Genomic DNA, 18,396 nt, shown 5'->3' on the forward strand with positions numbered 1-18,396 from the left:
AATGTTTTAATGCAGCCGACAACAACTTTTAAAGCCTTCCGTATGACAAGCTTTACCATTTACGTCGGTTCCTTAAGCCAGATTCAAAACAGCAAAGCACTGACAATTCGTGACGATACAAGTAATTTCCCGAGAGCAGAGCAGCACAGTCGTCAAGTCAGATGAAAGTAAAACGTATTTTATTCCGATTGGTGGAATTCAAAATAAGAGCAACGTGGACTTGTAAGCTGTTTCACACATTATACAACCAGTGTTGGGCAATATTACTTAGGAGAGTAATATGCTACTTATTACTTATTACTCCTTTGAAAAGTAATAATATTATATTACTTATTACTTGGAATCAAAAGTAATATATTACGTATTACTTTATATTACTTTCCCCGCGCCGCCCGCAAAAGACTATGTGTACAGTTTTTAGCCTTTTAGAAATGAATCCAATTTAATGGAACAATAGAAAACTAGTCAACAGTCTTTATCTTTTAAAGTATTTTGCTGCTGCAAATTCCATATTTGGAATTGGAACAATAAAAAAAACTATTGAATACATAACAACAAACAATAAAGTAAACTTTTTGAACATTTCTTAATATTTTCAACATCTTAATCTTTAAAATAGCAAATCTACAAGCTCACAAAATGTTTGCATTGCGACGTGCACCAGTGTGTTGCATTTCATTTACATAAGCATGTGAAAATGTACCCACTGATCACCTCCCGTTTGCACTAGTGAGTCATTTTTATATCATGGATGTTTTAAACACATGTGGCGTGCATGCATTTGTGTGTCCACTAAACTGAGGCACGTTCTTCACACAAACTCACAACTAGAAGTTGGTTGGATGCAACCATCTATCACCATGGCCTCTCTCTCTGTCTCCCTCGCTCTCTCATCCTCATGTTGTTGCCATGTGATTTGAGCCTCTGCCGACATGCAGTCGTTTCTGGCGTCTTTTTTTTTTCTGGGTCGGGTTGATTAATCAACGTAATAGGCTCTATGCACAGCAGCCATTTTGGAGAAGAATTGGGCCTCTTCTTACTTCCTTCACAGGTGTTACCAATGATACTAATGAAGGCTCTGTTCCATTCTGGTCAAACATAGTCAGGGTGCTGATATTGTGCATGTTGGCTCACTAGAAATACTAGTGGGTCTCAAAGTGTGGTCCAGGGACCCTCATGGTTCCTTGAGAGGGTGTAACTCTGAGAGTGTACAAATGGAACCAAATGGGTCCATTTGGTTCCATGGGTCCATTTGGTTTGTACACTCTCAGAGTTATGGGGGTCCTTGAAATTAAAAAGTGTGAGAACCACTGTGCTACACTAAATGGAACAGAGCCTTCATTAGTGTCATTGGTAACACCTGTGAAGGAAGCAAGGAAGGGGCCCAATTTCTGTCCAATATGGCTGCTGTGCATAGAGCCTATTATCACATTACAACTATCCTGTACAACTTTGCTACAACCTTAAACCACCAGTTATTAAAATCGGTACATACCTATCCTGTACAACTGTACTACAGGTTAAAACATTGCATCAAACAGTCCACGGCGCTCGTCCATCTCGCGTGGTTCCTCTGACGTTGTTGAATATCTTTTGGAGGCCATTTCTCTTGATACTGCATACCTCTCTCTCTGTGGTGCTCTATGGAAATCACCAGTAGGAAATAAAAGGGAGAACAAATACATTCAGTAACCTTACATCCCACAGAGAAGATCACTGAAGAGTTACAACACTCCACTGGTAGTTTTCATTTTTTTCCCAAAAGCTGCAGGCCAATGGAGAACTAATTGTGCACACCCGTCATAACTTATAAATTACACAAAATACAAATAAATAAAAATAGGAACTAATGTACGAAGAGAGCGAGTCGGAGTCAATTACATCACAGGTCAGGTGGAGATGCACGGTGTGGTACTGTATGTGGACCAAAAAGCACAACTTCCGCTTTTCATTTGATACTAGTTTATTCTTTTGTCTTTATATTTTAGACCAGGGGTCTTCAACATGGGGTCCGGGACCCCTAGGGGGTCCTCAGAGTTACTACAGGGGGTCCGCCTAATCTTTGTGTGATGTGATTTATTTATTTTTTACCATAACCACTTGAACACTAGCATCCCTTTTCTGAGGAGAACTTTAGCCAAAAAATAGCAGAGCTTGTAGATCGGCTATTTTTGGGCAAAGAGTTATATATGTAGAGGGAAAAAAGAGCAGCAAAAGTTTATCTGAAAGTGAAACACAATTTTATACAATATAGAGGGGGTCCCTGCTTCATCTCTCTCTCAGCTAGGGGATCCTTGGCCTGAAAACGTTGAAGACCCCTGTTTTAGACAATGTAAGTTAAGCCTTGCCGAGCCATGAGGCCCATAGGGCAGGAGCCTATCTCCTGTTTCTGTAGCATGAGGCAGCTTGATTTACAAGTACACCCCCTGGACATGATGCTAGTAGTATGTTGCAGGGGCCTACCCCCAATCCAACTCTTGATGCTGCCAAGCAGGGAGGCAATGGGTCCCATTTTCTTTTAGTCTTCGGTATGACCCGGCCGGGGATCGAATCCCGACCTCCCAGTCTCAGGGCGGACACTCTAACAACAAGGCCACTTATATAATTATAAGCTGGCGTCCGTGAAACGATAGACCCGTCTTTCTTTACACGTAAATAAGGGATAATGCGAGCGAGGCACACGTTTGTGCACCAAAAGGAGCCCCAGTTTGATATGCATGAGGCCATGGACCCCCATTTGACACCATTTTAATCTCTGGGACTATCTACACTGCTAAATTGTCGATGTTAATTGAACTCGGGAGACTTAGAAATGTAACCAAATGGACCATTTGTACACTCTCTGAGTTACATAGAAGTAAGCCAAATCAGGGTCCATTTGGTCCCTCAAACTGTGAATCATTTGGCTGATGTGCTACCGATGTAGCGCTATTTCGGCAGCACATGGACAGCATTTCAGGGTCCTTACTCTAGTCTCAAAGTCTCAAACTTTTTCATGTCAAGCACCCCTAAATTAATGTGTTTGGCCGTGGACCCCCACCTGAATAGATCATGCGCCAACTGAGGAACCCATACAAGATGTATGGTGTTAAAAATGTCAAAAAAATATTCAAACATTTTCAAAGAATGTCAAGATTTTGAAAATGATGTATATAGGGGCAACGGGGGTCCCCGGACCCCACTTTGAGAACCCCTGTGTTAGACCACGGACGACCATAACTCTGAGTGTACAAATGGAACCAAATGGACGCTTTGGTTCCTTAAGGGTCCATTTGGTTCCATTTGTACACTCTCAGAGTTACAGCCACACAAGGGTCCAATTGGTTCCTAATCCTAATTATCAATCATTTATCTGGGGACCCCCTGGAACCCGGTCAAGGACCCCTGGGGGCCCCCAACTCTAATCTTTTTTTTCTATTTGGTCCTCAAAGCCTGTGCATTAAGAAGGTCTGGTGATGACAGATACATAGATAGTGGTGTAAAGTCACTAAGTACATTTACTCAAGTACTGTACTTAAGTACAATTTTTAGGTATTTTTTACTTTACTGGAGTATTTCCAATTTTCTGTACTTCAACTTCTACTCCACTACTTCTCAGAGGCATATATTGTACTTTTACTCCACTACAATTATTTGAAAACTTTAGTTAGTTACTTTGTAGATACATTAACCAGCCTATATAAAATGTGGTCATTTGAAAATAGCCGATCTACAAGCTCATCACTCCGCATTGTGAGCTTGTAGATCTGCTATTTTCAAAAGATGTGTGTACCTTTGAAAGCTGGGTAATGGGCAGTGGTGAGCTGTGGATTTTTGAACTAAGGGTACTGTATTTTATGACGTCACGTGCGCGCGCACGTGCGCAGGCATGTGCACATAGCCACTTACTAATACTGTATTCAACATGTGATTATTAATGTATTTATATTTCTTATTATTTTGTTGCATTGTTAATTTGTTGTTTTTATTTTTGTTTCAATTAATCAATTATTTTATTTTCCTTTTAGTTTTATATAAAAGCCCTTTACATAGACTCACCCACACAGTTAAAATAATCAGACAACTTGTCTTTGTCTTGTCTCAGAGAACTGGGTGCTCTGCTAAGCAATCCCCTTCACACTCTGCAGTGCAGAGACTGTTGTCTCTCATTGTGAGAGGAATGTAACACATTCAATTCAAGTCCATGGCTTTTCTCCAGTAGCCTAATGTTATGCAAAGCAGCCAGGTAGACGCTATTGAGAATGTCTCGCCACTGACGGCGCGAACCTTCAGAGGCTATTGTTTAAACTTTAAGGTGTTAACGACCGCCGCTGACGGTGAGTGCATGTGGAGCACGCGCGAGCCCCCAGCCCCCACAGTCTCAGAACTAAGGGTACGCCGTACCCGCCCGTACCCCCTAGAGCTCAACCCTGGTAATGGGTACATTGTGCATAATGAGTACTTTCTACTTTTGGTATTGGTATGTATGGTCTGATACTTTTGTACTTTTACTCAAGCAAATTTTGAAAACCAAGCTTTTACTTATAACAGAGTATTTCTGCATTGCAGTATTGATACTTTTACTTAAGTAACAAAAATTGAGTACTTTTTCCACCACTGTACATAGACAATACTAAAGGACTAGCTTAGCTAACAGAAGCTAGCAGTCTATGGAAAACGCCATTGTAACGTTAGCATCCGTGAGCTAAGGGGCGCTAACGGTGCAAACAACACTAAAGAGCAGCAGCATTAACCTTTCAGCTCAACATTCATGTCCAACATTGATGGTTTAAAATGACAATAAACAAGTTGAGTTGTGACTCACCGCTGAGTGTAAATTGTTCCTCGTTTATGAGACGTTTTTCACCATGTAGCTGTTTATAGCTCTGTTCCGAGCTGTGTTCCGTGAGCAACAATAGGTTAACAACTATAAGACTTCCGGTGGACGATCTCTTCAGAATAAGAGTACCCTCTAGAGCCATTGAAAAGCGGTTCATTTGCACATTAAAACTATAAATTAAGCATTGTAAACGAAGCTATACAACACATATTATGTTTCTGTGTGACAAAAACGGTTTTTAAAACATTCATAATTTATATAAATGGATAAATGCTGTTCAAAGGAGTGCAAGGAGTGCATAGCCTATACAAATTGGACACTGGACAGGAGACGGCTGATGATGCCAACACTTCTTTTTTTTTCTTTTTTATCCCACGATTTTGTAACCCTATTTTTTACACCCAGTGCCAATTGTCTATGTAATCCTGGGCACTACCTTCCCTCTGCCAACCTAGGTAGGCTAGGGCCGAGCTCATGCCTCCTTCAATGCATGAGAGCCAACTGACCTTCTTGTCACCTGACAGGGGAGAGTTTCCCTGGTTGGACGTAGCGCGTGGAAGGAACACGTTATTCCAACCAGTTCCCTTCCCTTCCAGCAGGCGCCCCGGCTGACCAGGGGGAGGCAGTATAGTGACCAGGATTACTGCATGTTTTTGTGAGGGTACCTGTCTAGGAGACACGGGGAGAACATGCAAACTCCACACAGAGCGGCCCTTTCGCCAACCCCACCTAGGGTATGGGCACTGAAGACGCGGAGAGAACATGCCCATAGCGTCCCCGGCGGGAATCGAACCCAGGACCTTCTAGCTGTGAGGCGACAGCGCTACCGACTGCGCCACCGGGCCCCCGATGCCAACACTTCTGACATACGCACGCGTGCGGGGACACCTCCCCTACAACGCCACACTCTCAGATAAGCCGGAGAGGTGTAGAAAAAAGTGTGCCGGCACTTTTCTGACCGTCAGAGGTCAGAAAAGTGCCGTTTTCAGACAATAGTGGACACTGGACAGGAGACGGCTGATGATGCCAACACTTTTGACATACGCACGCGTGCGGGCGTATGCTGAAAACGGCACTTTTCTGACCTCTGACCTCTTGTTTCTTGTTAGGCAAGAAGTAATCTGAGAGTGTGGGGGGAGGTATGTCAGAAGGGGAGGTATGTGAGAAGTGTTGGCATCATCAGCCGTCTCCTGTCCAGTGTCCACTATTGTCTGAAAACGGCACTTTTCTGACCTCTGACCTCACTGGATGGTCCGCCACACTTTTTTCTACACCTCTCCGGCTTATCTGAGAGAGTGGCGTTGTAGGGGAGTTGTCCCCGCACACGTGCGTATGTCAGAAGTGTTGGCATCATCAGCCGTCTGCTGTCCAGTGTCCAATTTGTATAGGCTATGCACTCCTTGCACTCCTTTGAACAGCATTTATCCATTTAGATAAATTATTAATGTTTTCAAACCCGTTTTTATTACACAGACACATAATATGTGTTGTATAGCTTCGTTTAAATGCTTAATTTATAGTTTTAATGTGCAAAAGAACCGTTTTTCAATGGCTCCTTTTTGCTCTAGAGGGTACTCTTATTCTGAAGAGATCGTCCACCGGAGGTCTTATAGTTGTTAAGCTATTGTTGCTCACGGAACACAGCTGCTGTTGTTGCTCACGGAACACAGCTCGGAACAGAGCTATAAACAACATGGTGAAAAACGTCTCATAAACGAGGTACAATTTACACTCAGCGGTGAGTCACAACTCAACTTGTTTATTTTCATTTAAACCATCACTTGTTTGACATGAATGTTGAACAGAAATGTTAATGCTGCTCCTCCCATTAGTGTCTTTTTATCCGTGCATCTCTTTACAATGTATGGCGTTTTCCAGACGGCTAGCGGAAGCTAGCAGCAATAGCTAGCTTTAATACTAACGGTCTCTAAACCTGAGAGCCAGATTTCCACAGGCATGGCAGCACACCACACCACTGACCACAACTCACCGACTACTTCTGTTGCACCACCTCACAGTAAGTTCAAACTTAGCCTAGTTATAGCTTAAATGGCTTTTTAAAAAGCCACATTTTAACCCATTTAGCCGGGAAAGTATCTGTGTCATTTTTAGATTTCTTAGGCTATTCAAAAATAGCAGATATACAAGCTCATAAGTGCCGCGCTATGAGCTTGTAGATCTGCTATTTTTTTTTATGTGAAAATGTATGCAAATCTTTAAATATATATAGGCCTATATATTTTTTAAAAATATATATTCAAAGATTTGCACTCACTTTCAATATTTTTCAAAAAATAGCAGATCTACAAGCTCATAGCGCGGCACTCGGAGCCACGCTATGAGCTTGTATATCTGCTATTTTTGAATAGCCAAAGAAATCTAAAATGACACAGATACTTGCCCTTTTGATTGAATGTGTTTAAGCTATAACTAGGCTAAGTTTGAACTTAGTGTGAGGTGGTGCAACTGGCCTGGGCTTAAAGTTGTGTCAAAGGGATCTGAAATGGGTGCTTATTCTGGCATTACTAGTCCAGAGTAGGTCTGAGCTAGGCTAGTCTGGGAGACATCGGCTCAGAGCCTGTACAGCAGGGGCGCGGCCACTGCGTTCTGATTCAAATCAACCGCCAGGGACGCTGTGGGCGCTGGGGGCGTGTCTTCTCCTCCGCGTCCATACCCAGGGTGGGGTTGGCGAAAGGGCCTACTCTGTGTGGAGTTTGCATGTTCTCCCCGTGTCTCCTAGGGTAGTTAATACCCTCACAAATACATGTAGTAATCCTGGTCGCTATACCGCCTCCCCCATGACAGCTGGGGCGCCTGATGGAGGGGAAGGGAACTGGTTGGAATAACGTGTTCCTTCCACGCGCTACGTCCAACCAGGGAAACTCCCCCCTGTCAGGTGACAAGAAGGTCAGTTGGCTCTCATGCACTGAAAGAGGAGTGTCCGCTCAGATTCTGAGCGTAAGCTACATCCCGCCCACAAATACCAGGGCTCTGGCCCAGAAGTTCCTCGCCCCTCCCGTTTGTATGCGAGAGCTGGCGAAAACTACTGGGAACTCAGATTAGAGCTAGGCCAAACGAGGCCAAACACTTCATAATGACTGATCACTCACTGACTTTTTATTTAGACCAGGATCATAGTTGTAATACATTATAATTATAATAAATGATATTGTATTATAATCACAGTTATAATTCATTGTAGTGTATCATAATTAATATCATTGTAACAGTTATAAGGGTCCATTTCCTTTCTACCGATAGCTGGAATGATTGATTGATTGAATACTTTATTTAGAAAAGACATGGAAACAGTACATGGAAGTACAATTCACAACACAAGGTCCTCTAAACTGGATCGCTCATAAAAGCACAGGTGATCACATTTGTATACACGACAGTTGGCCACTCATCTACATTACATTGTTAGGCAAGAAGTAATGACCTCCACCTATGTTTACATTAGTGGTGGGTCAGTCACGATCGATTCGTTCATAAGAACTAGTTATTTGCCGTGAACGTGAACAAACCTGTTCACTTCTTGAAACTCCTACGTTCACAATTTCGTTCATGTCGTCGTTGTCCCCCCCCCCCCCCAAAGACATGGTTGGAAATCGATAGTCATGTGAGTGTACTGACTTGGGCTGCTTTGCATAAAATATTGCATTTGTGGAAATAATTATCGACTATTAAAACTAACTTTACATTATATATTATAGTTATTTATTACTTCTACACATCATTATATTACAAATAAGCTGGTGCAATTACATCGTGATTGACTGTGCTGTGTTTCTGTGCAGACATGTCAGTGGGATCAGATGCACACAGTTGCATGCATATACAGTAGTAGCCTGTGCACTCTCTCTCTACGTCGTCCTCAGACGAGCCCTCCATCGGAGTCTCCAGTCATCTCGGTTCTCCATACATCTGGCCAGCTCCTTTGTGCTTTCTGCACCAGCATCTTTCCTTAGTACATCCACGTAGGTAGGTGTGGGACGTCCTCTTGATCGATGCCCATGTGTTGGTTCCCACAGTAGGAGCTTTTTGACCGGGAATTCTCGGTGCCGGTGGCAGTGACCGGCTAGTCTCATCCACCTGACTGCTATCTTTTCTGATACACTTGGTAGTGCCCCGTACAGACGCTTGTTGGTAATGTGCTCGTCCTGGTTGATGTTCAGTACCACACGTAACATTCTGGTATAGCACCCGTTCAGGGACTTCTGTAGGGCGTGCTTTAGTGTCCAGCATTCACAGCCGTAGAGGAGAACGGACTCCACAGTTGCAGAGAAAAAACTGATCTTGATGCGTCAGGGGAGGTTGGATTTCCACACACTGGTCATGCCATTAAGAGCTCTCCAGGCAAGTGCTTTCCTCACCTTAGGACAAGAGCTCCTGTGACCGCTTTACGTGGTCAGATAGCAGGCAGATATCGTCAGCGTAGTCCAGGTCTGTCAGGGTTTCTGCAGGGTGTCTCGTTGACCTTCTGGGCGTGATAGTGAAGCCGAGCTTATGCTCCCTTCCTTTCATAGCTTGTCTCAGAGCATAGTCCAGTACCGTTATAAAAAGGAAGTGGGACTAGGGCCTGCAGCACTCCGGTTTGGATGTTGAACTCCTCGCTGTTACCGTCGGGCGTTGTCACATGGGCTCTCGTTCCCGTGTACATGGTCCCAATGGCTCGGAGTAGGTTGGGAGGAACATCGTAGGCCTTAAATATTCTCAACATCATTCCTCTGTGGATAGTGTCGAAGGCCTTCCTGAAGTCGATGAAGCACAGCACCGCCGCCAGGTTGTTCCTCTTTTCCTCCTCAATGATCCTCCGTAACCCAAGGATCTGGGCTAAAGTGGTTCTCCCCTCTCGGAATCCGTTTTGGTTTTCCCTGAGGTGTGGGTCGATAGCACTCCGTATCCTGTTCAGTATCATGCGGTTGAACATTTTCACAATGATACAGGTCAGGCTGATACCACGGTAATTGTCAGGCTTTGAGAGATCGCCAGATTTTGGTACTCTGCCGGGACTGGAAGCGCTACTGAACGAGAACGTGAACAAATCATTTGAACGGATCATTGCAGTCAACTAAATCGTTCGTTCATTGAAATGAACGTTTTTTTCCCACCACTAGTTTACATTACAAAGGAGATGTGGTGTGGTGCTAAAACTGCAGTCTTAATCTGGCTTAACAGTCAGATCTACAAGATCTACAATACAAGCTCACAGTCACTCAGTCGCTCACTTTTGGATTGTCTATTTGTCTTAAAAGCGGCATTACCATTACTGTAGATATTAAATGGTGCATTTATGTAACACCTTTATCCAACCAAGCTATGCCACAGCCGCCAGTGTTGCCAGATTTTGTGAGGGAAAGAAGCAACCATGTCTAGGAAAACAAGTCTAGAAAGAAGCAACCATGTCTAGGAAAACAAGTCCAAAAAGAAGCGCCAAGGCCGCATAAGCACTTTAAACCTATATACCGTATATATCGGCTATTTGAAAATAGCCGATCTACAAGGTCACAGTAGATCTGTTATCTATTATTGTAAGTGCTAAGCGTGTGATGGCCTTATTGTTCATATCAGAAGGTGTGGGAAGTCTGATAATCTTGAAAGCAAATTAAGCAATATGGGTAATACTGAAAACTTCTAGTGTTTGTGGGGCAACAGATAATGAGCTTAATTTATGGATTACATGAAGTCTTTGCTGAAAACGTTAATGTCAACCTGTACTCTACTGTTTGAACAATATATCAGCATTTAATTTGCCGATATATTTGTGCTAGAAAAGCAATCAATGCGAGAACCGCTTTCCAGTCCTCAAGCTCGATTGATACTTTGGGTTGCATGTCAAACATAACAGATCACAAAGAGTCGTGTCCATGGCTTGCAGGATCTTATTAGACCGGGGAGCATCCGTTCATGCGCTGTCACGCTTGCAATGCGGAACTACAATTTGCAGAAACTGCAGCTGTAGATGCGTTTCACTTTAATTTTTTACGGCTCGTCTTTGAAAATATAAACAAGGCTTTGCTCTCACGTACAGCAGCTGATAAAACTATAAAAGCTATTCCCTCTGTCCTCCGCTCCATTCCAGTAGGCTATCGGGGGCTATGTTCATCATGATTTGTGTGCATGGGGTTCTCATCTTAAACAAGCTTAGTGCTTAATGAGTTTTCCAGTTTAGTAGACCTTGTATTGAATTTGTACTTCCATGTACTATTATGTACTGTCATGTACTGTTCTCATGTCTTACTAAATAAAGTACATCAATCAATCAATCAATGTTTTGTAGCCTAGACTCGTCGGAAATAGGTTTAACAAGAATGTGCCTTATAATCATTATTAGAGTAATCCAAATTGATTATTGTGCTTTACATTTAATTTGGCTACATTTGAAGAGGTGAATTCTCGAGGAACAGACCATTACATTTTGTAAAATAAAATTAAAAATATCGGCCAATAAATCGCCCAATTAAAAACAACTGACATCCAATATATTCACTACATTTTCCAATATATATTGAAACCAGCTAACTCCATTGTTCCGCTTTTGCATTGTTTTCCATAAATCAGTGCTATTGAACACCCTTTACATCTGTGTTGATTAAAAAAATATTGCACCAATGAAAAGTATTAAAAAGCGCTTCTGACAAAACCAGCTAACTCCATTGGATCCTCAAACTTTCTGCTAAACCAGATCGAATCACGTTATATGACCAAGTATAAACCTGGCTGAATTCTCCCTCTATGCAAACATTATGGCAAAAATAAGTTGCTTACATTGCAATTAATTTATAACTTAATAAACATTAAGAATTAAAACGTATATAAAAATGTTGAGCCCTGATAAGGCATAATTAGTGCATCCCTGGTGGATATGTCACATTGTGTGGTTGATTCCTGCCTTCTCTGTTTCTCCTCTTCTGCAGGCCCTGCCATGACAATGTGTCCAACCACACGACGTTGCAACTGTCTTCCATACCATTTCACTCCTAACTTACTTTCTTACAAATACAAAATCTTCTTTCCCTTTCATGCAAATAAACTGCTAACTTCCTCTCCTGCACTTTTGTCTATCTTATGTTATCTCACATATTCACAACGTTATTGCACTTCCTTTTCACATTTCATAATATTACATATTTTCAAAATATGGATTATTATGAGAGGGACATGAAGGGACAAGCAAACACACAGTCCCGCACAGCGGATAGGGGCGAGGGGCCACTAGTAGTGATACAGTTGTCTTTTATTTGTATTTTATTGTTGTTATTAAAGTCCTTATTCATGTCAAATCAAAGTCCTTATTATTAAAGTCCTTATTCTTCTCCTTCTTTTTAGACCATCCTGTGGCGTACAGCCTACAGGTGAAGATGAGTTCTCCAGCCAGGACGGTTTCTATTGAACAGGAACCTGAAGACCACCTTAAACTCGTACCAGAAGACCACCTGGATCTCAGTAAGTGTCAAGCTCTCTCTCTCTCTCTCTCTCTCTCTCTCTCTCTCTCTCTCTCTCTCTCTCTCTCTCTCTCTCTCTCTCTCTCTATTCATTTTATTGTGTTGTGTTGTAGGTCGATCACAAGGGGTGAAAGTGGGCCACTATTTAGCTGGGTTTCGATTATGTAAATACTGCTGGGCCGTGTCAGGCCGTGCTGATTTCCTCCCATTCGGCATATCTCTTGCCCCCCACACGTTTACGAGGTGCTTGGACGCAGTCCTGGGACCTTGGCGACGGGAGGGCTTTCGTATCCTAAATTAGATGACTAGCTGGTGGGTGCTCGCTCAGAGGAGCAGTGCCACAACAATGTGGCCCGGCTCCTGCAGCACTTGGAGCACTTAGGCCTGTGCCTCGACAAGAGGGATAGCAGGCTTCAACTCCCATAGTCCACAGAGTTCCTGGGCATGTCTTAGATGCCAAAGCAGGGACTCTATCTCTTACTCCAGTGAGACAGGCCACCCTCCTCAGGGCTCGCTTATTCCAGTGGAGGGCCAGGATGACCTTGAGGTTGTGCCTGGCTGAAGGCTCCATCCACAACTTGTGCACGAGATCTGGGATTGGTCCAGTACCGCCATGCCCGATCTCTTCGCCTCCAGGGAGACAACTTGTTGCATAAGGTGCACCCTTATCTTAGGTAAAAGGAAAGACTGCTGGTTCTATTTGGTTCTGTACACTGCCAGAGCAAATACACACAAACACGGTGGAGTCTTGTTTCACCCATTCTACACCAGCAGTGACACACGGGAGACATCTCAGTGAGAAGATCCAAAATACATTTTGGCCACTAGCCGTAATTTATGTCGACTCGCGACAATCGATTCACCACGACACAAACTAAAATGTGCCCCACACGTGTGATCTGTCTTTGCTGACACAGCCATGGGCCAGATTTGTACTCAGATTTGAGTCCATTTATATGGAAACGATTACAAATGCAGGCGGTGCCGTGCGGTGCAGGTCCTGCTTTACGGAAACCCGGTTAAAAATTAATTAATCTGTGTCCACCCCACTCAAATTCAATTCAATTAAAGTTAAAGTGTCAAATCACAACAAGTTGTCTCAAGACACTTTACATGTAGAGCAGAGACCCGACAGTCCCACCCTGAGCAAGCAATTTTGCGACAGTGGCAACGAAAAACTCCCCCTTAACTGGAAGAAACGTCAGGCAGAGAGAGAGAGAGAGAGAAAAGAAGTAGTAGCAATAACAATAGTATCAAATATAATACTGTAAGATAGTATATGATAAAATAATACAACAATAATGTTTATACAGTATATAATGGTAATATATAAGAATGTTAAAATAAGAATTTACAGTACAGCGTAATGTAGTAGAAATCCACGGTCGTGCTCCATGGAGAGGCCCGGTCCGCAGTCACACTCTTGATCTGCAGCTGGGGGTCTGTAATAACAGTTCATGGAACTGCAAAGTGGGAGATAAAAGAAACTCCAGGGAGTGGGTCCTCGGATGTGGAATTAGTGGCAGGCTTTACTGGAGTCCGTACAGCGTGAGTCCGTACAGTGTTAATTACAATCACACCGATGGGACACGAACCCACACAACCAAAGGGAGGGGAAGAAGAGAGAGGACGAGAAGAGGGAGGAAGGGATGTAAGGAAGAGGGGAGGGGGAGGAGGGAGGTGGGGAGGGAGAGAGGAGAGGATGACTATAGGGGTGACTGAGTACTGAGAAACACTACAATTCACAATTTAGGCATTTAGCAGACGCTCTTAATCCAGAGCGACTTTCAGTAAGCAAGGACACAAGATCATAGATCATAATACATCCCAGCACATCAATAATACATCAAATGCATAGTAGTAATCCAATAACAAAGCAGTACTACACAAGCAAACCAATAGTCCAACAATAACTAATACATACGTAAACCAAGAACCTAACATCCGCCTGTACATTGAAACTTTACACACTACGGGATGCCAGGTCAACAATGACCTGTCATCTGTCTACATCTATACACTTCCACTGCCATGCAGTGAAGTGTTTCATCAGCTATAGGCTCTATCATAAAAGGTTTTCAATCTAGTCTTGAATATACAGATCGTGTCTGCTTCACGGACTGAAACTGGGAGAAGGTTCCACAGCTCAAACACCCAGGTTATGGACCCACAGTCACACCACACTATGTTCTACACAGAACAAGGGGATGACACACATTTGAACAACGTTGTGACCAACTGATGACTTGTTCAAAATGAAGGGCGTACTTGGCTTTGGAAGTTTACTTTAAATCTGACGATCCGGACAGTCAGCAATGCCATGACCTGGTTGGTGGCTCTGGCACACCATGGTGCACTCTGACAATACTTTACCACAGATGTAGACCATTCAGGAAGGTATTTCCTGTTGCGATTCTGAAAAGCTATGTCGAAATATGGCTCTGATTTGTTTAATTTCAGACATCCTGGTAAAACACAAACTAAGCCAATATTCAAGCAAAAGCCCTTTCAACGTAAAGCTGCCTGGTAAACAGTGGTAACTGGCCAATAGAGGGTTCCCCACATCCCAAACCTTCATTGAATAAGACTTAAACATAATCTATACTATAATTATCTCTCTGTGTGTCTGTCTGTCTGTCTCACTACATGTGCCCCTAGTATAATTCGGAGCCGAATAGCAATTCGGACGAACCAGAACTGAAAAATCATGATCATCTGTATATGCCGGCCCACTGGTCTGTCTTGGACGTGTGCCGTCCTAGAACTTCTAGATTATAATGTATAACCATCTTACTAGTCATAAGTACCTCAACAGCTTCCAAAAAGCTATAGACCATCTTACTGGTCATAAGTACCTCAACAGCTTCCAAAAAGCTACAGATCTGCTATCAGCTCTGAGAGAGTTTGCATTGAGGTCAAATGAGGTCTGAAGCTACATAACTTGGTTGAGTTGCACGGTGGAGGTAATCCGTTCAAAGAGAGGCTTGTTTCCTTTGTGGTCCATTGTACCACAACGAATGCTATTTAAAAAAATATATATATTATAAAAAGTTAAGCTTTCTTCCTAGTTGTGTCAATTCACTTTAAATTAAACTAGGGGTGTAGCGATTAAAATTGTAGATCGAAAATACATTTTAACCCATTAAGACCTGGAACTGTCATTTTTAGATTTGAGCTAAAAAGCATTATTTTACACTTATTCAAAAATAGTGAAAATGTGTGCAAATCTTTGAATATATATATTTTTTTAAGCGAACATTTTTAACTCAAATCTTTGCTTCTGGGGGGTCCCTGGAACAAAATATTTTGATGGGGGTCCACGGCCAAATACAAATACGTTTGGGGGTCCTTGACATGAAAATTTTGAGCATCACTGATATAGAAACATACGTTTTTCAGAATACTGTTGAGATTTAGGAGACATGTAGAATCGGCTTCAGGTCTCAATGGGTTAATTAACCTTCAAACTTTCTGTGTATCCGATGCATGCGCTCATCCAGAGGAGAAAAAAGCGGGGGAAACATTTGAAAGATGACACAGCTGGTATTCAATGACTATCTAAAATCCACTTTCATCCCAGTTATGATTTAGAAATGTATTACATTTATTTAGCTCTATATCAGGAAACGGTTTAAATTTATTTTTTCCCCCCTTTTTATATTTTGCCTAGACTTTCTGCACGTCCCTGTGTCGAAAGAGGTTTCCCCTGAAGCGGAGAAGAGCTCCAGTCTGGTCCAGGAGGAACCAGAACCTCCACAGATTAAAGAGGAACAGGAGGAGCTACTTCAAAGTCCAGAGGAGGCTGATGGGTCAACGTTGACATTACTCACAGTAGAGAATGGCGATTATGAAAGCCGAGAGATAGGGCCTGTAGCCAGCACCTTAACTGAACTCATGAAAACACAAGCTTATGTAGAGTACTGGGTACCATCACAACCAACTAGTGATGATCAGGTCCTCTCTTCACGCTGTTCTGAATCTGATACTGAAGACAGTGATGATTGGGAGGAGACCAGCGAAGGTCAGTCCGATTTAAACAAACTGAATGTATTTGTGAAAGGAAAAAACGTGTCTTTGAGCAACAAGCTGTCCCAGGACCTGAACTTGTCAAAACAAACTCACTCCATGAGGGGTCACACAGAGAAGAAAAGCTTTTGTTGTACAGTGTGTGGCAAAAAGTTTAATCTAAAGGGACATCTGAAAAGACACACAATGATCCACACGGGGGAAAAACCCTTTACATGTACTGTCTGTGGCAAAGGCTGGAGTCGCATGAGTTATCTAAAAGAGCACACAAGGACTCATACAGGGGAAAAGCCCTTTACTTGTACAGTTTGTGAAAAAGGTTTTGGTGCAAGGTCTGTTCTAAAAAGACACATGAGTAACCATACAGGGGAAAGGCCGTATACTTGCACAGTTTGTGGGAAAGGCTGTGTTCACAGTGGTGAGCTAAAACGGCACATGAGTATTCATACAGGGGAAAAGCCCATTACGTGTACAGTTTGTGGCAAAGGCTGTAGTCAAAAGAGTCATCTAGAAGAACACATGAGGACTCATACAGGGGAAAAGCCCTTTCTGTGTACAGTTTGTGGCAAAGGCTTTAGTGCAAGGGCTGTTCTAAACAAACACATGAGTACCCATACAGGAGAGCCGCTTACTTGCACAGTTTGTGGGAAAGGCTGTGTTCACAGTGCTAAGCTTAAACAGCACATGAGTACTCATACAGGGGAAAAGCCCATTACGTGTACAATTTGTGGCAAAGGCTGGAGTCACATGAGTTATCTAAAAGAGCACATGAGGACTCATACAGGGGAAAAGCCCTTTACTTGTACAGTGTGTGGCAAACGCTTTAGTGCAAGGGCTGTGCTAAAAAGACATATCACTACCCATACAGGAGAAAAGCCGTATACTTGCACAGTGTGTGGCAAAGGCTGTGTTCACAGTGGGGAGCTAAAACAGCACATGAGTACTCATACAGGGGAAAAGCCCATTAAGTGTACAGTGTGTGGGAAAGGCTGCAGTCAAAAGAGTCATCTAGAAGAACACATGAGGACTCATACAGGGGAAAAGCCCTTTCTGTGTACAGTTTGTGGCAAAGGCTTTGGTGCAAGAACTGGTCTAAATAAACATGTGAGGACACATACAGGGGAAAAGCCCTTTATCTGTAGACGAAAGGACACATTAAAAACACACGATAACCCATACATGGGATAAACATTTATTTAGTTTAGTGTAAAAAAAACACATGAGTTGACATTCAGGGGAAAAGCCATCAATTTGCACAGTTTGTGATAAAGGCTTTGTTAATAGTGGTGAGCGAAATGAGCACATGAGGACTCATGGAGGGGAAATGAGGACTCATAATGGGGAAAAGCCCTTTCTTTGTACAGTTCGTGGCAAAGGATTTAGTAAAGGCACGACTAAAAGAAAATAAGTATTCAGGCAGGGGAAAGTTGTGATCAAGAGTGAGTTCTGAAGGGTCTTAATGAGGAGCTTCTATTGAGCTGCTTTTTGTCACATTGATCTCTCAGTGAGGCAAACATACTTTTAACACATTCCCTGCCATTGACGGAGATCTCCGTCATTTAAAATCCACCTGTTCACCGCCATAGACGGAGATCTCCGTCATATAAAAAATAATAATAAAAAATCTATATATTTATATATATATTATTATTATTTTCTCACATACAATCAGGAGATAATGTGATCCAAAGATTTACTGCTCCATTCACTTCCTGGTTAAAATATTTGGGAAATATTCTGTATCTCGGCTCGCGAACGGGAGCAAGGTGAAACCCTCCGTGATTAGCAACCATCAGGGAATCGATCATATCGGAGATAAATATTCTGTGGTTCTTGAAAGATTAGTCAGAATCAGTGGCGGCTGGTCATTTATTGTCAAGGTGGTTCACGTGCGGGCGCCAAAAAAATTGCGGGCGCCGCAAAATCTTTAGGTTTTCTTTTTTTCCCCCTCTAATTTAGCTAATTTGACACTGTGTTATGTTAATTTTTCTTTATTAATTACTTATGATGCATCTCTTTCTCTTTCTCACAAATCAAGCAGACATGTACAAAGGTATCACATTCAGTGGAAGGCTTTTATTTTTCTATCATTGTCAGTCATAT

At 42.6% G+C, this 18,396-nt stretch overlaps 1 protein-coding gene across 1 annotated transcript; it reads left to right on the forward strand.

The window, feature by feature from the left end:
* Positions 1–6,486: 6,486 nt before the first annotated feature.
* On the forward strand, positions 6,487–17,221 carry LOC311065116 (uncharacterized protein; the record flags this gene model as incomplete). The annotated part of the gene is made up of 4 exons (XM_084085333.1): positions 6,487–6,557; positions 12,152–12,268; positions 15,938–16,288; positions 17,211–17,221. Exons 2-4 carry the CDS (start codon positions 12,184–12,186, stop codon positions 17,219–17,221), a joined length of 447 nt encoding a protein of 148 aa, XP_083941459.1. The 5' UTR covers positions 6,487–6,557; positions 12,152–12,183.
* Positions 17,222–18,396: the final 1,175 nt, after the last annotated feature.

This window comes from Gymnoscopelus microlampas (genome assembly GCF_963454915.1).
Source record: "Gymnoscopelus microlampas genome assembly, chromosome: 17".
In the NCBI taxonomy this organism is placed as follows: Eukaryota; Metazoa; Chordata; class Actinopteri; order Myctophiformes; family Myctophidae; genus Gymnoscopelus; species Gymnoscopelus microlampas.